Consider the following 22516-nt stretch of genomic DNA (forward strand, 5'->3'; position numbering starts at 1 on the left):
CAAAACTACTCCGATCTATACTGGTAATTTTTCAGGGCCAAGGTAATATTTATTTACTCATCTTCAAGTCATCTTCCTTACCCCAGACAGGGGCAGGGACAGATGCCCAAGCAGAGACACCCACACTTCCTCTCCCCAAAAACCTCCTCCAGCACCTCTGGTAAAAGTTTCTGTCAGGATCCCTGTTTTTGTTTTTGTCTTGTCTTTTGTGTTTCACCCTTCCACCACCAGGAGGCGCCTGGCTCCGGTTCGCCTCCTCACGCATCTGCAAGCGTTTATCTCATCACCAGACTGCTCTTAGGCTGCTGGTTGCCACTACTTCAACCCCAGAGTGTTTGCCAGTTTGGGGTACTCTAGCCAAACCTTGTTTATTCTGAGTCTAATCTGAGTTTTGCATTTTGAGTTTTTGCTCTCTAGTTAAGCTGAGATCTCATAGAGTTTTACTGAGCGCTTGTTTCTCCTTGAGTCTCAACTTTGTTTGTTCTTTGCCTTTCGGCAGGAAGCCTTCCTGCAAACTGGACCCTTTTGGACCGCCTTCTCCCAAGTGGGATCAACTGAGTCTTACACTGAGCGACGGATTCCCAACAGGAGGTTTGGATCCAGCCACCTTTGAGCACACTGAGGTCTCTCTGAGTAAGGAAGTCATCTTCACCACGACCCGTTCAAGTACCACAGAAAAACTGAGTCGCAGCCAGCGGCTACATCAATCAAGTCCGTCTGAGTTCTGGGTAAACCCTATTCTGCCCTCCACCGAATCAAACATTCTCTGGAGATCATCACACAGACTGAATTCTAAGTGTCTCTACTTCTCTGGAAACGTGAGTGGCAACAAATCCTCTCCTTCAAGATTGACAACTCCAAATTTCCCACTGAGCCTGAACCTAACAGTCTCCCCTTCATCTTCCAGTTTCCGGCTGAGCAGAGTTCGGAGGAACTCTGTGCCAAACTCAATATACCCTTCAATAAAACCCGTTGAACTTTTATATTGTGTCTCTCTGTTTGGCTTCATTGCATGTGGGTCCGAGCCTTAGAAAGAATTTCTAATGGTTTCTAAGGTTTCTAATGCCAGTCCCTTGGTTACTTTGATGTGTCCAGGGTAGTTCCCTGGGATGACCTTGGAGGTTTCCAGGAGGCATCTAAAACAAATGCCCGAGCCACATGAGCTGACTCCATTCAATGGGGAATAGCCCCTTAAAGATGGCTGATCTCCATAACCCATCTCTTATCGCTACATTAGTGCATGACGACTCTTTAGAGTTCTAAGAAGCGGTTCTTATAGTCATGACCGAGATTTCATGACCACAAGTAAGGGTGGGCACAGCTCCCACTTTACCTCAACAGACTCATACAAAATCAGCATTACTCTGGCAGCAGCCACTGCATGAAAAGTGGGATTTTCGTCAATATGCGGCACTGTAGATTGTCGTGGAACTTCAGGTTAGCGGCAGTTTACGACAATTTGCAGGCTTCGCCGAAAACTCCCGTAAATTGTCAGAAATTGACGTGGACTTTGTTAGGCAGTGTTCCCCCCATGCCTCCCCCCCATGGAATTCTAGGGGAGGCTTTAACATGTAAATGAACATGCTGTGAGCTATACAAATGCAAATCAGGGTTGCAGGGGGGGTTTTACTCCAAGTGAAATTTTTCTAAAAGGTAAGAAATCTCTGATACAAAGAGATCAGGCTCAGTATAGCCTCTTACATTTTAGCTTGAATTGATTTATTTAATTAAAGTATAGAGACCAAAACAGATCTTTAGCTGACAGAGCAATACATTTAGAGCAGTAATTATAAAAAAAAAAAAAATTGCATTTAAGATAAAAAATAAAATGTTGTCTGTCAATATGCTCAATTCACAATAACTTAAGTGGAAAAGTTTCAAGAAATGAGTCTGAGATGATTCACTTTATAACATGGCGCATTATCCTGTTGGAAGTAGCCATCAGAAGATTGGTGCACTGTGGTCATAAGGTCCGGCCAGGTCAAGATCCGCAATTGCAATTGCACCAAACAGGAAAAAGAACATCGACAAATTCCGGTTCGTCAAATTAAAATATAGCAGCAACAGATCGGTGACTAGAAATTATAGCACAATTCTTATATATTAAAAAAAAAACTAACACCGTTTATTTAAATGATTGGATCCAAACTATTGGTTATTCACCAACGAGGAAGCAGATTTCTCATCTCCATAAAAATATTTATTTTATACCGAGGGACTTAAACTTTAATCAAATCCATTCAAAAGAAACTTCTTATTACAGGAATGAAAAGAGATGTTTGGGAGAAGAGAACAAGTTCATTCAAAAAAAGCAGTTTTGAATTTTCCTTATCCCCGTTACAAAAATCTACAAAAATATAAATATATATTTGGGCAGAAACTGAACATATGCTGGATGATGGTGGGATTTTTTTAATATGTCATATTAAATTAAGCGCTCACAGGGTTCATACAGGAATGAGTGACTCTAATTTAATGCTATTCGAAATGATTTTAATGCTATCAACAAGAACCATGTACACAAGTTATTAGTGTACATGAAATATGAAGGATCTGTAAGCAGAGTTCCATGACTCCTGTATGTATGTAAACACACACACACACACACATATATACGTATATATATATCCTCTAGCTTTTTCTCCGCCTGGAGTGATATAATATATCTGACGAAATTGTTTTTATAAGCATTTTTTATTAAAGAATTATAAATACTTCGATAAACATATTTAAATAATTTTAGTGCCAATTAAGGCCTTGATTTAAAAAAAGGGAATGATTTTTTTATTATTTTTATTGATCCGCGGAAACCCTGGTTCATCTCGCGCATGCTCTCTACGATCTCCAAGAAACTCAGAGCGGCGCGGTGAGCAGCCATAGTGGAGGATTTATGCTTTGCTTTGTGCAGGCGGTCTGGAGCGTCTGGATTTCGGGGTAAAACTCCTCTTGGACGCGATGGCGACTCTGCATCGAACAAGACGAACTCAAAGAAGAGATGCTAGCGGTAAATATATGTTCGATTACTGCCTGCTAGGCTAAAAGCAGCCTAGCCTAAGCTACCGCTAATAGTAGCCTAGCCTAAGCTACCGCTAATAGTAGCCTTGCAAGAACAAGCTTTATTAAAGTGTATTTTTTGTGATTCACAGGAAGCAGTACGCCGTCTTCACAACTCGGAGACTAATTGCAGGCGCTATGAACCGGAGCAAGGGTAAGATTTAAAGAATATGCTTTCATTCTGCGGTAAAAGGCAATGGATACGGATAGATACCGATCATAGCTTTACATTTTGTTTTCACAGGCCTCCTATTTGCTCGGAGCCATACAGCAAGTCCAGATTTGCACGATGTTGATGAAGACGACATTGTGTGTAAGTGACTTGTTTTAATGTTTTCTCCTTCCTTGTTACTGTGACTTGCATTTGATTTTTTATTTATACCACTCTCATTTCATTGTTTTCCAGCTGCCTGTAAGACGTATTTTCAGACGGTACGCAGGAGCTTCAGATATACGCAGCCAGCCAACACGCTGTGTGCGGAGGCAATCTGCTCGGAGTCGGGCCAGAAGAAAGAGGGTAAGACTTTATTTGGTGACTATTTTTCAGGTGCTTTAATAGATGTGTTGTGTCCATACGCAGTGCGCTGATTCATTGTTTTTTTTTTCAGCTGCTGAAAGCGAGGCAGAGTGTGCTAGCAGATGAGGAAGTGGAACTCCGGATTTGTACGGTCGCCGCCATTTCGTAGGCCGGATCTCACTGAACTCTGTGTTAAGCTGCAGTCCCGGTTAGAAGCGATGCCGAAGTACAGAGCCACGCACAGTAGGCGTCTGCACATCGGACCTGCCTCGGAGGGAATGCTGCCAGTTACCTCCAACCCCGAGAAGGCAAACGGACCGTTCACGGAGTTGTAATTTTTAGAAACGCATGTGTTTGGATACGCGTTGTATTTGTGTGTGTTTTAATAAAGCTCTTTCTTTGCATAAACAGCTTCCTGGCAAATGTTCATTTCCTGTATAAATTAATTCATGTCCTTGATGGTAGCATAATAATTGTGTAGTAGTGTAGGATAACATAAATACACACCATATGAATGAATAAATATATATATATATATATATATATATATATATATATATATATATATATATATATATATATATATGTAAATTTATATGTAAATATATATATATGCCAACCAATCACGAGCGACTTTACTTGTTTAAAAAGAAGTGGTTCCGTCCAATACTCAGTAAGAAAATTAAAGCCTGGCGTGGCCACGTGTGGTTTTGCTGCCAATCACGAGCGATTTCATTTGTTTGAGAATAGTGGTTTCAGCCAATACTGAGAAGGTTATTCAAGCCAGACCTGGCCAGCCGCGCGGGTTTGCTGCATTCATATGCTAATTAGGGCCATTAGTACAGCTGATCGCTCTCCACATACGTCAGAGTCCGTTTCCGACAATTTGTGGCACGACAAACGCGGACAAGCACGGGTTGCAAATTGTCGGAAACTGACGAAAATCAGGCAGATCTGCGGGAGTTTACGGGGGTTTACGGGGACGAAAATCTCACTTTTCATGCAGTGAGCACCAACCCAACTTTGGATGAATTGATGTTCCCCACCATTCTCTCTATACTTGTAAACAACAGCTTGAGAAACACACTTTCCAGTCTCTTTTTTTGTGAAGAAGGACCACCACACCAGTTTGTCAGTGAATGGACACTGTCCATAATCGCCATGCAATGCTAAATTGGCATCTCAGCCACAGCTGTTCCACAACATCCAGAGACCTGAGATACTCAGGGCAGCTCTCATTCACCCCTCATGCCTTGCCAACCATGAAGCTTTTTATCCACCTCATAGGCTTCAGCCTAGGTGATTAATGAAATCTACTCTGAGCACTCAGTTTCTGCTTCCAGACAGCAGGGTTGAGGAAATCCTCAAAGTATTCTTTAAACTGTCGGACAAAATCCTATGTCAAGGTCAGCAAATCCACACCCTGACTTTAGTCAGTTTTATGTCACAGCTTCACACAGGGGAGGCACCATAGGGGGCCCACAAACCAGCCAGGCTAGAGAGGAGTCTATTTTCAACTTGATTGTAAGCCCACCTGCCTGTGCTTTTAGGGATTACCGCAGCAACAGGCACCACCTATGGAGTCAGAAAGGGGTCAAAATGTTTGTAAAATCTAAATCTTAGTTGAAACTGAAAAAATAAAAGTTGAAACTGGAAAATGGAAAACTAAAATGCAAACATAAAATAATTAGAATGGAATCTAAATTCTTTCTATTTTAATTGTTTCATGTTCCCTTTACAGTTTCAGGATTATTTTTCTTGCACTTCCAAATCAGTTTTTTTCACATTTAGATTTTGACCTCAAACTGAAGGTGTGGACAGGGAAATGTGATTGACAGTTTGCTGCAGAGATGTTTCTTTCCATGTTGCATTTATGTACTGTGGGAACTCCAACTACTTGAGTAACACTTTCTCTGCAGCAATTATTTGGCATTTTTTGCAAATTCCATTGAAAAATATTATGTTAAAGACATTTATAATGGAACCATCACTAATAGAAGCCATCCAGTGGAGAATAAATCAGAACGGCTGGAAGTGCTGTTTCTCCTACACTGTTACAGAAGTAAAAATAAAAATTATTTTATGTGAAATTCCAGAAATTCGTCCAGTCATTCAATGAAAACTATTGATGGAGGCAAAAGGTGCAGAATATGATGTAAACACTTAACATGAGTTTGCCATCAACCACGGACACATCATTCTCCAAAATCTTATTTGAATACATACGCACATGTGTATTTACATCTCCAGACCTAGTTTGTCATCCATTTATTGCAGTCTTCATCTCTCTCATACATAAAAATGTTGATGGTGAAACTCTGATCTGAAAAAGTGAGACATACCCAAACATTAGAGATGCAATTTCTTTTGACAAGTTAACAAGTATATTAAAGCAGTGTCCCCTGGATACCAACATGCCAGACATATAATGTATAATGACTGATAGTTTTGGCATCAGCAAATAAAAATGTAATTTACAATTGCAGAGTTGCATACTATATAACGATGTAGCCTAAGCTATATTGGATTTTAAAATGGAAAATTGCTTCTAAGTAGCAACAAATGTAGTCCTGTAGTAAAAAAAAACTATGCTTTTATAACAGCTGGGTGATTGCGCAAGACTCCTACATTAAGTCCAGAGCACTCGTAAAAGATTAGAAAAGCAGAAAAATGATGAATTGCTGTATTTTGTATCTATATTGTAAGAAGAAATTTGTTTATACTAACGCTTCTTGCCTGAGGCTCAGTGAGGTTTTTTTAAATTTTTTAAGTTTAAGGGTTTCCTATTTTCCAAAAAATATGGAAAGGTAAAGTAGATAACTTGCAGAGGATTATTTAACAACGATTCTATTAGAAAGTGTTATATATTGGGAAATATTAGCTACAGAACTATAGTTAGATTGGGGTTTCCCCACCGGGGCCGTTTTTTGTACTGTTGTTTCTGGCCGGGCAATTATCCTCAAGTAAAAAAGAAGAATGACAAATCAAGTTCGCTGTCTCCATGTTACGCTCGGTTACTACAGAAAGCATTCCTCCTCCTAATGTCTAGACATTTCTTTCTTGCTGGAGCTTGCTTTATTGTGGTTGTGAAGTCTTAGGGAGGCTGTTCAACCAGGTGCTGTTGACAGTAGGAGATTAGGCCGGGCATGATAACATCTTATCGTGGGTTTTACATATGAAAAAAGGTGCTGTCATTTTTCTTAAGTTACAGTAAATTGTTGCAAAACCTGTTGAACAGTTTCTGCATGTTCTCGAATGCCTGTGCCCTCTACATGGAACACTGTTTCTTCACTTCACTTTATTCCTTTTGTGCTAAACAATATTTTTGAGGAGTTAAAGAAAATTTGTAGAATTGTCAGTGATTTTCTGGGCTTGCATGGCTCTTAACTTTCCAATACAGCATAGGCTATAGTTCTGTGGGGCAGGGTGACATAAAATAAAATATTTGCCCCTTTCTTTAAAAAATCTATATCAGGCATCCCCAAACTCGGTCCTCGAGTGCCGCTGTTCTGCAGGTTTTAGAGGTTTCCTTGCTCCAGCACAGCTGATTTTAATTGAAAGCTGATTAACAGGCTTTTGCTCTACTGCAATCATTATAATTAGCTGTGCTAAAGCAGGGAAACCTCTAAAACCTACAGGACAGGAGTTTGGGGATGCCTGATCTTTATGGTCAAATAAACCTCCCATTTTGGAATGAATTAAATGTTTCCATATATCTAACTTGTGATTTTATGTAAGTGTGATGAAGATGTAGCAAACCGACAGAACTTACACCCACTGCCAAATTCCATCAAGCCTGCACTGATGCAGACTTGCTATTTAAGGGCTGATTGGTCCACTCGCCCTACCCACTATGTGGTTTGGGATGGCACTTAATGTGGTGGAGGGTTAGTGCTCAGGGGCTGGTTTGGAATTGGTCCGCAGACTTGGATTCAGCGTGATTACTTACACCTGTAAACATGCTGTAAAAAAATTGCTGCAATCACAGAAAAAAAAAAAAAAAACAGCAAGACAGAAGATCATAACAAACAGCAAGTTTAAAGGCTGGTTGTTATGATCTGCAAATTGAGTCAAACAGAAGTGTGCCACCAAGTCAGTTGGGGCTATACCATCAAATAATACAAGCTTGTTAATATTACATATGTATCTTTTGCTGATTTTCTTTAATGCTAGTATTTCTGGTACTTAAAGAATCTTTTTATCTTCTTTAGTCCACTTTCTGTCATTGCAGTGTTTCTCTTTTACATCATTTTGTTGCAATTATTTATCAAGTGTATGTGTTTTGGGGTTGCATCATATATGTTCTGGTTTCGTACATTTTTGTACCTGTCTTCCCCCATAAGAAATGCTATGCAAGACTTGATGTAAGATATTACGTTTGACAAAAAAACAGAAGAGCAGGTGTGGGCTGCTCAGTTTTGAGGGGAAAGGTGCAGAGGACAGCGAAGCACGAGGATAGTAAATAAAACAAAGGTAAAATGACAAAAATTTATAATTTGATTCCATATTGTCATGTTTGTATATGTCCTATACAATGAACTAATGTTTTTTTTTTTGTTGTTGTAATGTACTGTAGTTTCTCCGTTGCCTGTTAGATTTTGAACAGCAACATTCGATGTGAGACCATTTATTCTGTGGCATTTGTCCTTTTTGAAATGTATTTCTTAATAAGACTTAAAAAAGCATCTCGCTTAAATCGTTCAATATTTACAAAGTCTTAAACAATGTTTTTATTTTAAAATGCTCAGTATTCAGTAATGTAAACAAATACATTACCATTGATCTTAAACGGCTGGGAAGCCGGCATTTGACAAACAAAATTACATAAAATAGTCTTAAATGCATGTTAAATGCAGTTTGTGTTACTGCTGTGTGTGGGCATGTGCAGTGCTGTTTTTGACAGCCACCTTAGATTTAGTCTTAGTTTTCAGAATGAAAACTGTTATTAGTTTTAGTCACATTTTAGTCATTACTATATGTGATAGTTTAAGTCGGTTTTAGTCAACTAAAATTTTAAAAGGTTTTAGTCAGCTTTATGGTGCAAAAAACAGTTAACCTTTACAATTTGGAATAACAACCAGATTCTTAACCAGACTGCCAGCTCTTCTCTAGATACTTTAATTGCTGGATATAGAATGTTGCTTTGCAGTTCATCATTGCTGTTGGGCAGAAAACTTTAATTTGTAGAATTTAAATAAACTTTTTTACGAATTAATGCACTACTTTATAAAAAAAAAACAAAAGTATTGAAAATAGCAGATCTACTTCAACACATCATTGTGGATAATATAGCAGACAGACAAGCTAATAAAATGTACACTTCCTGATCAACTTACACACAGATCAATAAAATCTTCATTGCTCCAAAAAAAGCTAAGAACAAAAACATTCTTCTTTCTACTTTGGCAATTTTTACCTTATTTCTTCGGGTTCAAAGTAGATTTAAATTAACAGGGTTTTTATTTAAAAAAATCAAATAAAGAGAGAACCTACATAATTGCCTCGTAATGCTATGCCAATCCAGACCTAAATTGAATGAATATGTTAACTAAAATGTTGACATTTTTAAAGGAAACAGAGAAAATATTTTAATGACAATACAATGAAATATTTATGTCATATGCAAATAGATGTAAAGATCTATCTGAAACCATCTGGCACTTTATCCAAAAATATACAGTACGCAATTAAATATTTTTGTTTGAATATAATTTAGGGATTCAGTTTGGTAGAATTTAAAGAAGGTTTTGCATCACCTCTTGTGAGCTGGCAGAGGATGATCAGCCACATATAGTTTATTAAGTAGTTAGAACAGGAAGAGCCATACTGCTGAGAGCGAACCATTGGTGTGGAGCATGAAGCGCGGACTGTGAGCTACACGCGTGCAAAGATTGACTTCTGCACAAGCACAGCTGGAAGAGCAGAGTTTGTCAGAGTTCAGTGTGCAGTACCGGACCATTCCGGGTTATTTTCTCCCCTGGCGCTGCTGCCATGATCCATCTGTGGACGCAGCTGCAAAGCTGATACTGCTTAGCTTGTCTAACAGATTACAGCCAAATTATGCATTTTAAACGTCTGAAAAACAACCCACTAATGTTTTTATTTAGTCTTGTCTTGTTGACGAAATCTCACACCCATGAGTCGCCAAGTTTTCGTCAGCAAAGATCCACGTTTAGCTTGTCAGCTATCGTTATCGTCATGGAAAAAATGAACTACATAATTTTTTTCATCGTCGGCGAAAACACTGTGCATGTGTCCATGACAGTTACATGAAATTCATATCATTGTCATGATTTAATTAAAGGTCTGACCCAAAATGCAGAAGACCAGACAGAGACACCAGGGAAAAGTTGAACAGGTTTATTAAGAATATGGTGATGAATTCAGTGCTGCTCAGAACACTGTCAAACCGGAACTGGAAGGTGAGGGGAAGACACTGCGGTTAGTTCAGGCTCAGTGGGAAATTAGATTCTTAGGCTTGAATTGGAGGAATAGGGTGCAGACTCACTTCTCCAGAAAAAGGTGTCCTTTATGGAATCCAGTCTGTGTGGAATGTTCCAGTGATTGTCTTGTTTCGTGTTGGGCGGACGGGGTTTACTCAGACTGCTGTTGTTCATAGGTGAACGGAGAAGGTGACTGCCACTCAGATTTCCTGCAGTACTTGAACGGGCTGTGGTGCAGATGAAACCTTTGCTCAGTGTGAAGCTCAAACGACCTCTTGGGGAAAGTGGATCCAAACCTCCTGTTTGGAATGAAAGGAGAAGCTAACTGCCACTCTGATTTCCTGCGGTACTTGAACGGGCTGCGTTGCAGATGAAACCTTTGCTCGACGTGAAGCTCAAACTTCCTGTTTGGAACCCCAGCTCAGTTAAAACCTCAGTTGATCCTTCCAGAGAGAGAAGGTCCGAACAAATCCAGTTTGCATGACGACCTCCTGCCGAGAGGCAAAGACAAAAAACAAAGTCAAGACTCAGGTTGACAAAAACTCAGTTTAACTCAGCAAAACTCAGCTTGGCTAGAGTATCCAAAACCAGCAAACAAAAACTCAGGTTAGACTCTGCTAAACTAAGCATGGCTAGAGTCAGAGGCGTGCACAGACATTTTGGGGGGCAGGTGCTCAGGAGGGGGGGGGGGCACTTTTTAGTGCACGTGGAACACTTACAGTAATTATTAAAAAAAATACACGCATGTTGAATGAATTTTGACTTTTATTTGTAACATTCTCTAAACGTGAGTTTTCAATGGAAAAAAGTCACACCACCAACAGAACAGACTAAAGCGTACTGCTTGCTCATCTTTCTTTTTCTTTCATCTGGCTCATCTCCCTGTTTTCCCTCACCCATTTGGTCTCCCTCATCCTGGTCTTTTTCTGTCTCTGTGTCTTCCCTGAACTCTTCCTTATCTCCTGTCCTGGTAGATGTTGATGGTAGATGTTGATAGAGCTTCCCTGTTGTGACTGGCTACAATATAATAATAATAACCATCATGACAATAATAATAATAATAATAATAATAATAATAATAATAATAGCTTTAAGAAATATGCCACATTAGTTTAAATAATGGGCTATTAGGGCAACATGACTGTAAGTCTTGTCACGTGGATTTGACTTGTGGTAGCCTACAAAATAATAGCTATTTTAATACCTGCTGAATCTGTAAAAACCACTTAAAAACAAAATGTGAACAGCTTTTAAGATTTTTCAATACGATTAACCCTCCTTTCTTGGCATTGTGCTGCAATTACTAAATCAATATAAAATTAAGACAATAAAGAGACCAAAATGTGTTAATTTATGTTGCCTAAAGAAACCAATACAACATACACACATAGATTTGCAATTAAAAACTCTGCCGAAATGATTTGTAGCCTATGTGGTTGTCCTCACATTATCTGTCATTGACTTGGGCTACAGTGTAAAACTTTATCTAGCCTAACTAGTTTAGGTGACCAGTCGGCAAAATGCTTGTTTGGTGCTGCTGAATGAGACATTTTAATGCACAACAAAATGATTTTGCTTGAACTGTATATTACCTGGCTAATGGGGCACGGGAGAAGCAGCCTGTCAGCGACCGTTCCTGCTATCTGAAGACGCTTACTGAACCGCTATGATGCTGCACATCTGGCATGCCCTGCGGGCGACCACGCGAGTTCACGTGACAAAGGAAGAGGGATAGGCTGGTCGGATGTGCGCAAGGAGGCGGCTCATTTCGGGGCATTGTTTCAGTCGTTTTAATGGCTCAGGTTTTCAAAAGATCATTTCAAAACCGACCTCAGTAAAATCTTAATAATATTAATAATAAAATAAAAAAAACAGTTTCAAAGGGGCATTTTCGTTGATAAAGGGCAAACTTCCTAGTGCTTAAGCACCACCTAGTGTCTATGTATGCACGCCCCTGGCTAGAGTGCAAAGTATTGGCAAAACAAAGACTCAGGTTAGACTCTGCTAAACTAAGCATGGCTAGAGTACCCTGTATTTGCAAACACTCTGGCGTCGAGGTAGTGGCAGTTGTTGCAGGTGTGCAGGGAGGCCCAATGAGGGCGGGACACCACCTGGTGGAGGAGGAAAGGAAACACAAAAACAGACCACACAAACTGGATTCCTGACAATCATATCTTGCTAATTTATAATACAAAAGAAATTTTGCTACTTGTCTTGCTGAGTAATGTGAATTTTTCTTCAATAAATGATTTTTCTGTGGACAAAAACATGTCTGATTTAGGTTATGGAATACTCGTGTAAATTAATTGTTTGTTTTTTTTTTGTTTTTTTTACACAGGGCTGGATCCAGTCAACACTGATAATGGGAGACCAAACTTTAAGAAAATGTCTTCCTCAGAAGAAGAGTTGGATCTTTCTTTTCTTGACTTTATTGGTTTTATGGGTCATTTTTTACAGTGTGAACTTCACTGATCACATAATCTGTACATTAGCAGAGGTGAGTATCAGTCAACTTTAAAACATTAACTCCAACTACTGCATCGTCAAAGGCTCTGAAAAATAGAGCTTTTCTTAGTCCTTTGAATGCATCTTACTAAAGGTCTATTCATATAACCATAATTCAAGCATAAGACATGTGTATGTGGATATTGTAATTTATTGGACATTAGTTTATCACATTAAAGACAGACAGGAAACAAAGTACATAAATGATAAATTAAGTAATGCATTGAAATGTCCTCAAACTTTGAGATAGCAAATGGGATAACATTTTTTTTTTTTCAGACTAAAATTCAGTCCTGTAGATTTATATTTATTTTCTTCTATACACTCTTTCTTTTTCTCCATCTATTTATCTATTGATCTTCCCCCTGCTTATACTGTCAGGGTCGGGGTGGGGCTGGTGTTTCCTTCCAGAAGTCTATGGGTGAAATACAGGGTACACCCAGGACAAGTCGCCAGTTTTTGGCACAGCAAAGCAGAAACACAGAGATATAAACACACAGTCACAACTAAGGACAATTTAGAGAAGCCAGTTAATCCAACAGTTATGTATTTTGACTGTGGGAGAAATCCAAAGTGCTTGGAGAGAACCCAATGCATACAAAAACACCCTCGGCTGGGAATCATCCTCTCTCTCCCTCTTTTTCTTCATAGACAGGAGGACCGAAAGACAGACATATATATAGATATATCAATTTATGTCAGTAATTCAGTTTGAAAGTAATACTGAAACATTTCAAGTGTTTATTTTCATTATTGATGATGATTAAGGCTTCCAGCTAATTAAAATTCAGGTACCCATAATGTTTTAAATAGGAGACAATAAAGCCTACGTTCTAGCCTACCCAGCCATGCGAAAGACCGATAACTTAACAGTTATCCAGCACTCGCTGACATCCTTTGAAGCTTGGGTGTTCATGCTAACAGGTTTCTTGAGCTTGATTCGGCTAGTTGTATTTTATTGCTATGTTAAAAAAAACCCAACATAAAATAATGTCATCTTTTGAATTGATTTTATAAAGAAAACAATCTTATTTATAGGTTAAGTTGATTCTAAATAGAAAGAATGTTGTAAGAGTGAGGAGCATGGCAGTGGGAAAAGATAACCCATTACCGGCCTAAGGAAGAGCATCTGTGACTCCACATTAAGATAACCAAGTGTTAATTGGTTGTAAACCAGAAACATCTATTATTACATCCAATTAATTTTGTATTCAAACTTTAGTTTGTGTGGTGTCTAATGAGTATTTTTTCTACATTTTTTTCTAGTTAAAGGAGAAAATCCCAGCCACCAAAACATTGAAACATCCCACTGAGCCTCAAAACCATAGAGCTGTTTGCTCTTTCCATTCTGTGTTCCCCGAGGATGTTCCTGAGTCTGATTTTTTAAAGGACTACATTGCCTGGCCTGAAACACCATCCCTACCATCTAACTTTTCTCTGATTGACACTAGCAATGCTGCACACAGCACTTTCACAATTCTCCCTCGTAATGGAGGAGGAACCTGGAATGTAGGAGATCACCTAAAAGTGTTGATAGAAATGAACGACTTCAAAGGTCGACACAAGAAGTCTGGTGGAGACCTTATATTTGCTCGACTGCACAACCCTACTGTTCGTGCAGGTGTGGTGGGGGAAGTGCTTGATCATCGCAATGGTTCCTACACTGCTGTATTCCCTTTGCTCTGGGAAGGAAGTGCACAAGTGGAGGTAAGATCCAGACTTTTCCTGTTGAGTGTTACGGATATATCTATCCTTGCTAAGGGTTACCTTGTCACTGCGCTTAATTAAAATAGCTATTTGTTTGTTGAGTACCTGAATGCAAACATTTATAAAACAAAATAAACAAGCAAAGGGTTACTCACAAGAGTTGCAGGGAAGTAACTGCAACCGAGTCCATCAAAGAGTCACTGAAATAAAAACGGTTTTGACAGCAGAGAGAAAAGTGTCATAATTTCTTAATATTTGCTAATGTCATAATTTCTTCCCCTAATATGCAAGTTCAGTCAGCTTGTTCTTGATAATAATTTGGCAAAACATTTTTGACATATGATGTGTCTAGCAATATTCTACATTTGCTTGGGAATTTAAAGTGATTGGTGTTAACATTCAAAAATGGTCTTAGGTCCTAGAGCCCTTATCTTATTGTATGATAGCAACAAAACCTTATCCTCACTTTTTGAAGGCACTTCCTACTGCTGCTTGCTGTCTGACAGGACCTAAGCCAGTTTGTGGCTTTATGCTACTGTTGCCACCTAAGCCTCCAGTTTCTGTTCCTGAACATGTTTGCAAATGTTTGCAAATGCCTGTTTCGACCAAACAACAGATATTTCAGGGTGCGAGCTCCGGTTTGTGTCTGGCACCACAGAATACCTGTTTTTTTTAGACCACACCCATAAGCTACCAGTCGTGTCACTTGTAGGATGTCAGAGTAGGTGGGGAAAAAAATTAAACAAAAACATTTTATATTGCCAAGGCTCAGAACAGGGGACTCATTATTCAAGGCAGACAGACAGTCAGATAATTCAAAAGATTTATTAAAAAACAGAGAACAGGGTAGAATCCAGCCGGTGGGCTGCCAACAAGATGCAGCGGGCATGGCCAGAGTGTCCCAGACACTGATGCCCCGGAGGACAGAGTACAAGCAGGATTCGGAACCAGGAGATCAGAAGTCCGAAGAGGTTCCGAGGGGAAACCCAGGTGGGTGACAGGAAGCAGCTCCAAGTTCAATTAGCAGGCAGAATCCAGCAGCTGTCCAAAGACATGTCAGGCAAACATATCTCATGGTAATGGGCAGGCGCAGTGGTTAAGAGAGAAAACAGATCAGAGGTAATGCTGAAACACTCTCACCAATGTCTTGAGAATAATCTGGCCCTGGTGACTGGTTAGAGGGCTGGTTAAACAGAGGCAGGAGCAGGTGGATCAGATGAAGGGTAACAAGAAACTGGGCGGAGATAGGCAGGTGAATCAAATTAGTAATCCAGCCAGTCATCAGCACAAAGATCATGACAGTATACATCTGCTCGTCCAGCAGAGGGAGAACAGGCTGCAGAGGTTGAAGAGAATAGGAAGGGTATCTGTAAGCCTGTTGCTGCACATTGTTTTTATTGTATTACCTTTTGTTATTTGTTCATTAATGCTTTAAACTGGAATGGTGATCATAGCACACTTCATTGTTTTTATCTGCACCTGTATGTTTTCAAAGTATAAGAATTCTAAGTAATTTTTTGACTGTTTCTGTTTACATTTTCTTGTCTCTAGCTGCAGCGCAGCGGGTCTGTGTATTATACTGGAGCAGTTTGGTAAACTTTTAAGATTTTGGATCAGTGGCAAAACCAGTTAGAAAGAATGGCCAGGGGGTACTTCCCCAACAGTGCAGCAGATAATTGGAAGGAAATAATGATAGGACAAGATTTTAGACCCCTGTCGGCAGGTTTGATAGTAGCCTCTGTTACTGGCAAACAATTAGGCTACACCGTCTCTTTTTATTATTACAGCGACTAATATCGGCTCAATATTACATTACTTACTCTGTTTTTCACTTTTAGAGGGTTCAGTAGTAATTCTAGTAATAATTCTGCCAAAAGTCCACACATGTAATAAATTTTTATTTAAAACACATGCATGTATACTACTGTCCATGCACATTTCCAATGTTCTATGAGTGCAGATTTAATACAATGACACCCCAAATATATCACAACCATAAGTGCATATTCCTTTTCTGTGCGTCTGGTTTGCTTTTTATGCACCTATAGTTATTCTCATACTCGTGTTTAGACTTCTTTCTGTGCGCTCATGTCAATATTTTCACTTGGAAGGTGTTACCCACGGGACAAATGACCTTGTCTCTGAATGGCCAGGAAAGTTATATCCAAATATAACATGGTCTGGATGAATACTGGATATGTGCTGACTGCAGGGTGTCCGTTGAAAAGGGTTATAGGTAGGGTTGAACAATTTTGAACACTTTAATTGCAATTATTTTTAATTATTATTGCGATTTAATAAGATTTTACTTTGTACTTACTACAAGCTTGTTGTTTTATTATCTCTCCAAAAACATGCAGTGTGCTGTTTTGTAAAATAAATTGCTGTTGTCACAGCTGAGACTGACCTCTTCCACTCCTCAATTTCTTTTGGGCTTCAACTCGGAAAAATACCTGGGTTATTACATCTCAAGACCTACTGAGTATTACCCTTTAGAACCCCTGTGACATCTACTTGGTTGGGCGAACAGGTCTCATTGACTTTGCTAACTGCCTTCCTCGCAGGGCCACCCCCTTTTTCAACAAGCAGATCAGATGATTAGCAGCCAGGAGCCATCTTCTTCCCACCTGGTTCGTGGTTCAAACACTTTAAGCCTTTCAACGCTGACTACTTATTACAGAGGCTTTAAATATAAGATTGGGGAGCAGACAAGTTTCATTTTAGAAGACACGGAAGTATATGTTTCCTTGAATCTTGAAAAAGTGAATAATCACAACTTCTCCATTAAATGGTGCACTCTACTAATCCCGAATTTGGCCTTTCATCAACCCCGTGCAACAAGCAAGGGTGATCTTTAATCCACTGGGATAATCCACATGGAAATAGGAACATTTCTACCAAGGAAAAATGAGATAATATCCTTTAAAATTGGAATAATAAATCCAGATAAAAATTAGGAATCCATCATAGGAAATTCAATCGCAGGTTCAGGTTCTGGCTATGCTGACCTTTGCTGAATTACTGTTTCCTCTCTTGTAACCATTTTTCCTGTCTGTATACTTTTGAAATTAACAGAATAAAGGTCACTAGAGCCTAAAGATAATAATAAAAAGGAATCTGACTCTTTTCCTCAATGGTCTTGCCATCCTCCTTCCGTTGTCAAGAGGGAAAACTAAGCAATGTTCAGCAGGAAACAGCTCCTTTTATCTATTCCAAGCGCATTGAGGTGTATGGGACATTTTTCCATCCAGTAACATACCTAGGAATATTTTCCAGCAAATTGGAAGCCTTTCTTGTTTACATACCTATTACAAGTGCCTTTTCCCATGATGCCTCACAAGTTCTACATCGCCTTAAGCCTGTGAGTTCTTTTTACAACACCAAATCAGCCAGCACCCTTAGATAGTCCTTATTTTATGTTAGCTTCTATTTACACTTCCTTAGTCTGATAAACTTTGAAAATCAAATGTATTTCTTTACACATAACACAGAATTTATGCTTTACATTTAATTGATTACCCGAATACCCATACTTTAGTGCTTCAAACTGCATGGCAATAACCCAATTTTAAATCCAAAGCTTCTGGAAACAAAGAACACTATGTTATTCATCCTCAAACAAGAAGTGATCTCACCCCATGATGAAATGCACTACTATTATATAATGGGTCACAAATCCACACAATATAAATTAAGTGTTTCAATTTTAATTTTATTGCCAAAAAAACAAAAATAAATCACTTCTGTGAACAGTTAGTTTCACAAATTAAAAAGGTCTATCTCAGGAACTGAGACATTTCCAGTGTGATTCCAGCTTTGGGGAAGTTAAGTTGTTAAATTGTCTCGGTACTATATATTCAATTATTATTATTATAACGAAGAAGGCTTATGAAAACAAAAGTTACTTAGCCACAAATCATTAAATCAGAAGATTAGCAGAAGAAATTATCTTGGAATAGTTTACTAAAGGACATTTGCCTAAGTGCAGTGTGTCAAATTTTATGTTAGTTGCAGATTTGGCTTGGCACCATTACTTCCAATTAGAGAGAATATTTTTTAATTTTCATGCTTACAACTTTCATCTCTATAAAATCTAAATAAAAGGCACTTAATTGCATAAGCAAAAAAATTACAGCACATGCAATAAAGGGGCATTTTACAGATGATCTGCAATGGTTGGGTCTTTAAAAGGGTAAGATGTGCAAACAAGTAAGGTCAGCTCCTTTCAAAGGAGAAAACTCCATGTCCTAAAAATTATTTAAGGCTTCCAAGCCATACAGCTATAAGTAATAATATATATGTTTTAAATATGTTAAAAATAATGATAATCGTGAATATTTATAATGCACTTAACGTAAGTATCTCAAAGTTCTACAAACAATAGTAACCAACCTGACACAACACCTGTTTGATCCTAAATAATACAAACCAAGGTAAGCCCATAGAAATATTTAACAACCAAAGTGCTTAATATGGACATCTTTTTCCCTAGAATAATGATTTTACTATTGTTATATCTCACACTCCAAATGTATTCAAATCCACAGAGCCTTTCTCTCCATTATTTGTTCTTGTAGCAATGCCACCTGTAAAGCCGCAATGACCAAATGCACTTTTATGAGTTTGTACCTGAGTTTCAAATAAACTCAAAAACTGTGACTGCAATCGTCTTTTGGTTCAATAAATCACTTTGCAGGTGCTTGCAAGATTGAACATTTTGCAAGATAAGCAAAGATAAGACTTTCTGATTATCAGTCTCTTTTTGTAAATAGTACAATATAAAATGACTGTGCAGCTATGCACAAATCAAATATTTTTTTTTTTATAAAAAGTAAAAAGAGTTGCCTCCAGTGAGTCTTTCACAACAGACATATGTTTGACTTTACTGGTATTCTATTCCTAAATCTTACTTACCAACTTATTCTTATTTTTTTTTTTGCAAAAGGTGATCCTGATCCACTCCAGTGAGGCAGTCAAAGTGATAGAAAGGGTCAATTTGGAATACCCTGGCAGAATTTTTTTCCGAAGCCTTTTCCGTTCAGGCTCAGTCACTGAAGCTACCAATTGTAATGTGTGCCTTATGGCACCGCCAGAGCAGCTGTGCAACTTCACTGATCTCAACACAGGCGAGCCCTGGTTCTGCTACAAGCCAAAGACACTCAGATGTGAGCACAGGATCACCCACTCTTTCGGAGGTTTCAAACTAAACCCAATGCAAAAGGAGAAAAAGCTCTTTCAAATGTGAGTATAATACTGGATGACTTTTGTAAAAAAATAAAAAATAAATTGGTTGGCAATGTGAAACCTTTTTGTGGTAATTTTAGGAAGTAGATTTTTTTAATCTACTTACTCATACTGTCATATTATTGGCTTGCAATTGAGCTAACTTCCGCCTCATTAATTATGGGTTTCATGAAGTATTGGTCTGCCGAGCACCACTTCATCACTTGAATATGCCTACAAAATGGCATCCGCAACATCAGCTTTACCTATCTTGTCAAGTGATGACGAAGATTATTTACACTAGATCAAAGCATCAAATCCATCAATTAGGAGAAAAAAAAAGCTGATTCGTCCAGCTGATTCGTTCATGTGTTTGGGGCACCCTGACCAAAACAAACATGGACCAAAGTCAGGAGAAAGATGCAAGTCCCCTCAGAAATAAAAAACCGACAACAACTGGTGCTTGAAATCAATCTTCCTCATAATAACTGGGCGGTTGCAGATTGTGGCCGGTGTAAGTCTAGTTTATATAGATATTTTCATAAATAGTATATTAGTCTGTGCACTGAAAAAAAAATAGAGGTTGACAGAACTTACATTTTCTAGGCAACGTGATGCATTTGGTTTTTTGAGTTTTCCTTACTTAAATTCACTGTGGTTGAGTTTACAAAGATTTTTGAGTTCTGCCAACTTAGGTTTTTGGAGTGTTACATAGAAATTTTGAGTTCTACCAACTTAGGTTTTTGAGTTTCACCTTTAAGTTCTGAGTTCTATCAACTTTGTTTTATGAGTTTGACATATAGATTTTGAGTTCTACAAACTCAGATTTTGTAGTGTTATCTGCAAGTTGAGTTCTATCAACTCAGTTTTTTTAGTCCTACCAATCGTCTTCACTACCAATCATTCAACACACAAAAAATTATGTTAATACAACATTTTTATTGCTTCAAGCCAAACATTGCATAGATACAGTATAAAACCATGTTCAACAACATAATCTTAACTGCACAGATCAAAGTAACATGACACTGGACCAGAATGTTCTAGATTCGTAAGAGTGATGATGAGGGAAAAAACAGTAAGACACCATTTTAGTAAGAGGAAAACACACAGGTAATTTTTTGTGAAGTAAGTGTATTAACATATATGAAAAAATAACAGTTTTACAAATTTGGACGGCCTTCAGTTTGTTTTTTTCAATTGTAGTCTCTTTAAATTGGGTGCACCCTTTTAAAAAAAATAAAATGAAATAAAATGTCTTGTTTCCCAACGGAAAAAGAAAAAGGTTTTCCCTTTTTATCTCTGAGTTTTTCTTTTTAGTCCTACCACTCCGACAGGACGATGAATGCAAAAAAAGAAAGTCCTCTTCAGTCCAAATCCTTCTCTTCAATCCAAATCCAGATGTTCACACGGTTGGCTCGCCATCTCCATTTAAGGAGAGAATCCAGAATCCAGGGTATCCAAAAAACCCAGCCTGCATAGCACAACAGGGCTTAGTTAAATCCATTCACTTCTTGTTCTTAACTGTACAGTTTATATCTCTCCAAGTATGATAAATTTCAGTGTGTAATGTAACTTTTCTAACTCATTACGAATTAACTGCTGCATTACAGGGTTAACATATAAAATGTTAATGTCACTGTTTTTCTTGTAAAGCAAATAAAATCATGAAAGCAAAAAATCCACATGTAAATAATGTAAATAACAGTAAATACCCACATCGGATTAAGAAAGTAAAATAATGTAGTCTTGTAATATTCTGTGCCTGAGTGCAACAACACTGCACTACATAAAACAATTTAGAAATTTAATAAGTTATTACACTCAACTTAATGTCTCTTTTCATTTGTACAATGAAAATAACAGGCACACTCTTTTCTCTATGCATAAACACTCACCCGCACATGCGCGGCATAAACACGCACGCGCACACGCGCATTATACACGTGCACGTGCGCTGCTTTTCCTTTCATCAGAACGTGAAAAACATGTGAACTCATGCTTCAACTCGGTGGCAATACACCACAAGGGAATGCTAACTCACGGAGCTAACCGCTAACTGTCTGTACTTTGCAGCACTCACCGGGAAAACTGGTAAGGTCCCAGGGTCGTTCCTCCGTGGTTCTCCAGATGCATAAAATCACAATGTCCGCCAATCTTCTCAAACACGAGGGAAAAAGGCTGTGCCCTTGAAGAAAGGGATAGGAAACCCCGTACCGTAGTGGGCGTGTCCATGAACATAAGCAGTGCGCATGCCCATGAGTTTACAGTTGAGGGAACTCAAAAAATCTTGTATAGGCGATTTAAAACTCCTTGTTAAACCAACTTCTGAGAATTTGAGTTGGGCAAACGTGTATTTATTTGTTAGATGTCAAATTTATATTTCTGAGTCGGATTACAATACAATTGTGTGTTAGAACAACCATTGCCATTTACTTTTTTAACAGTGTGTAGGATTCTATAAACACTAACTGACTAACTTTCCCCAGTCGCTTCGAGCGTAATGGCAATCTCTATAGTCACTAGTTTGTCAGCTCTGCACTGCCGTAATGCAAAAGATGTCTGCCTGCACAAATGTGAACCGACTCCTATGAAATTATAAATAGCAGTTTCACAGGCAAGGCCAACATAAAGATTGAGACTTTCAGTTAATAGGTGATAATAACATACATATAGATAATATGATACATTTATGCCAGTAAATGTTGTACTGTAATTATTACACAGCATGCGGACAGTAGGCCAGTCAATCCGCACTTTATCCATCCATGAGCGGCCTAGCAGGGATGGGTAGTTGCCCCGAACAACATATAGGGGCAGCTTTACGCATTGTCCATTTAGCTCCACCTTAACATTGACCAGGCCCTTGACAGCCACTGTCTCCCCTGTGTAGGTCTTCAGCACCACCCGTGCTTGTTGGATTGGTAAGTGGTGTAAGTGTTCTTTGTACACTGTCTCTGAAACTAGCAACACTGCTGCCCCGGTGTCAATTTCCATCCGTACTGGTTTACATTCCAACAAGGGTTTTTCCAGTAGCTGTCAGACCCTCCAGCTAGCGACAGGATGT

At 38.6% G+C, this 22516-nt stretch overlaps 1 protein-coding gene across 1 annotated transcript; it reads left to right on the forward strand.

Moving 5' to 3' along the window:
- Positions 1–7954: 7954 nt before the first annotated feature.
- LOC119792919 (NXPE family member 3-like) lies at positions 7955–19471 on the forward strand. The gene is made up of 4 exons (XM_038299766.1): positions 7955–8044; positions 12353–12511; positions 13786–14226; positions 19172–19471. The coding sequence occupies exons 2-4, from the start codon at positions 12377–12379 to the stop codon at positions 19469–19471; spliced, it is 876 nt and encodes a 291-aa protein (XP_038155694.1). The 5' UTR covers positions 7955–8044; positions 12353–12376.
- Positions 19472–22516: the final 3045 nt, after the last annotated feature.

This window comes from Cyprinodon tularosa, unplaced genomic scaffold (genome assembly GCF_016077235.1).
Source record: "Cyprinodon tularosa strain WSP-4 unplaced genomic scaffold, ASM1607723v1 ctg434, whole genome shotgun sequence".
Taxonomy (NCBI): domain Eukaryota; kingdom Metazoa; phylum Chordata; class Actinopteri; order Cyprinodontiformes; family Cyprinodontidae; genus Cyprinodon; species Cyprinodon tularosa.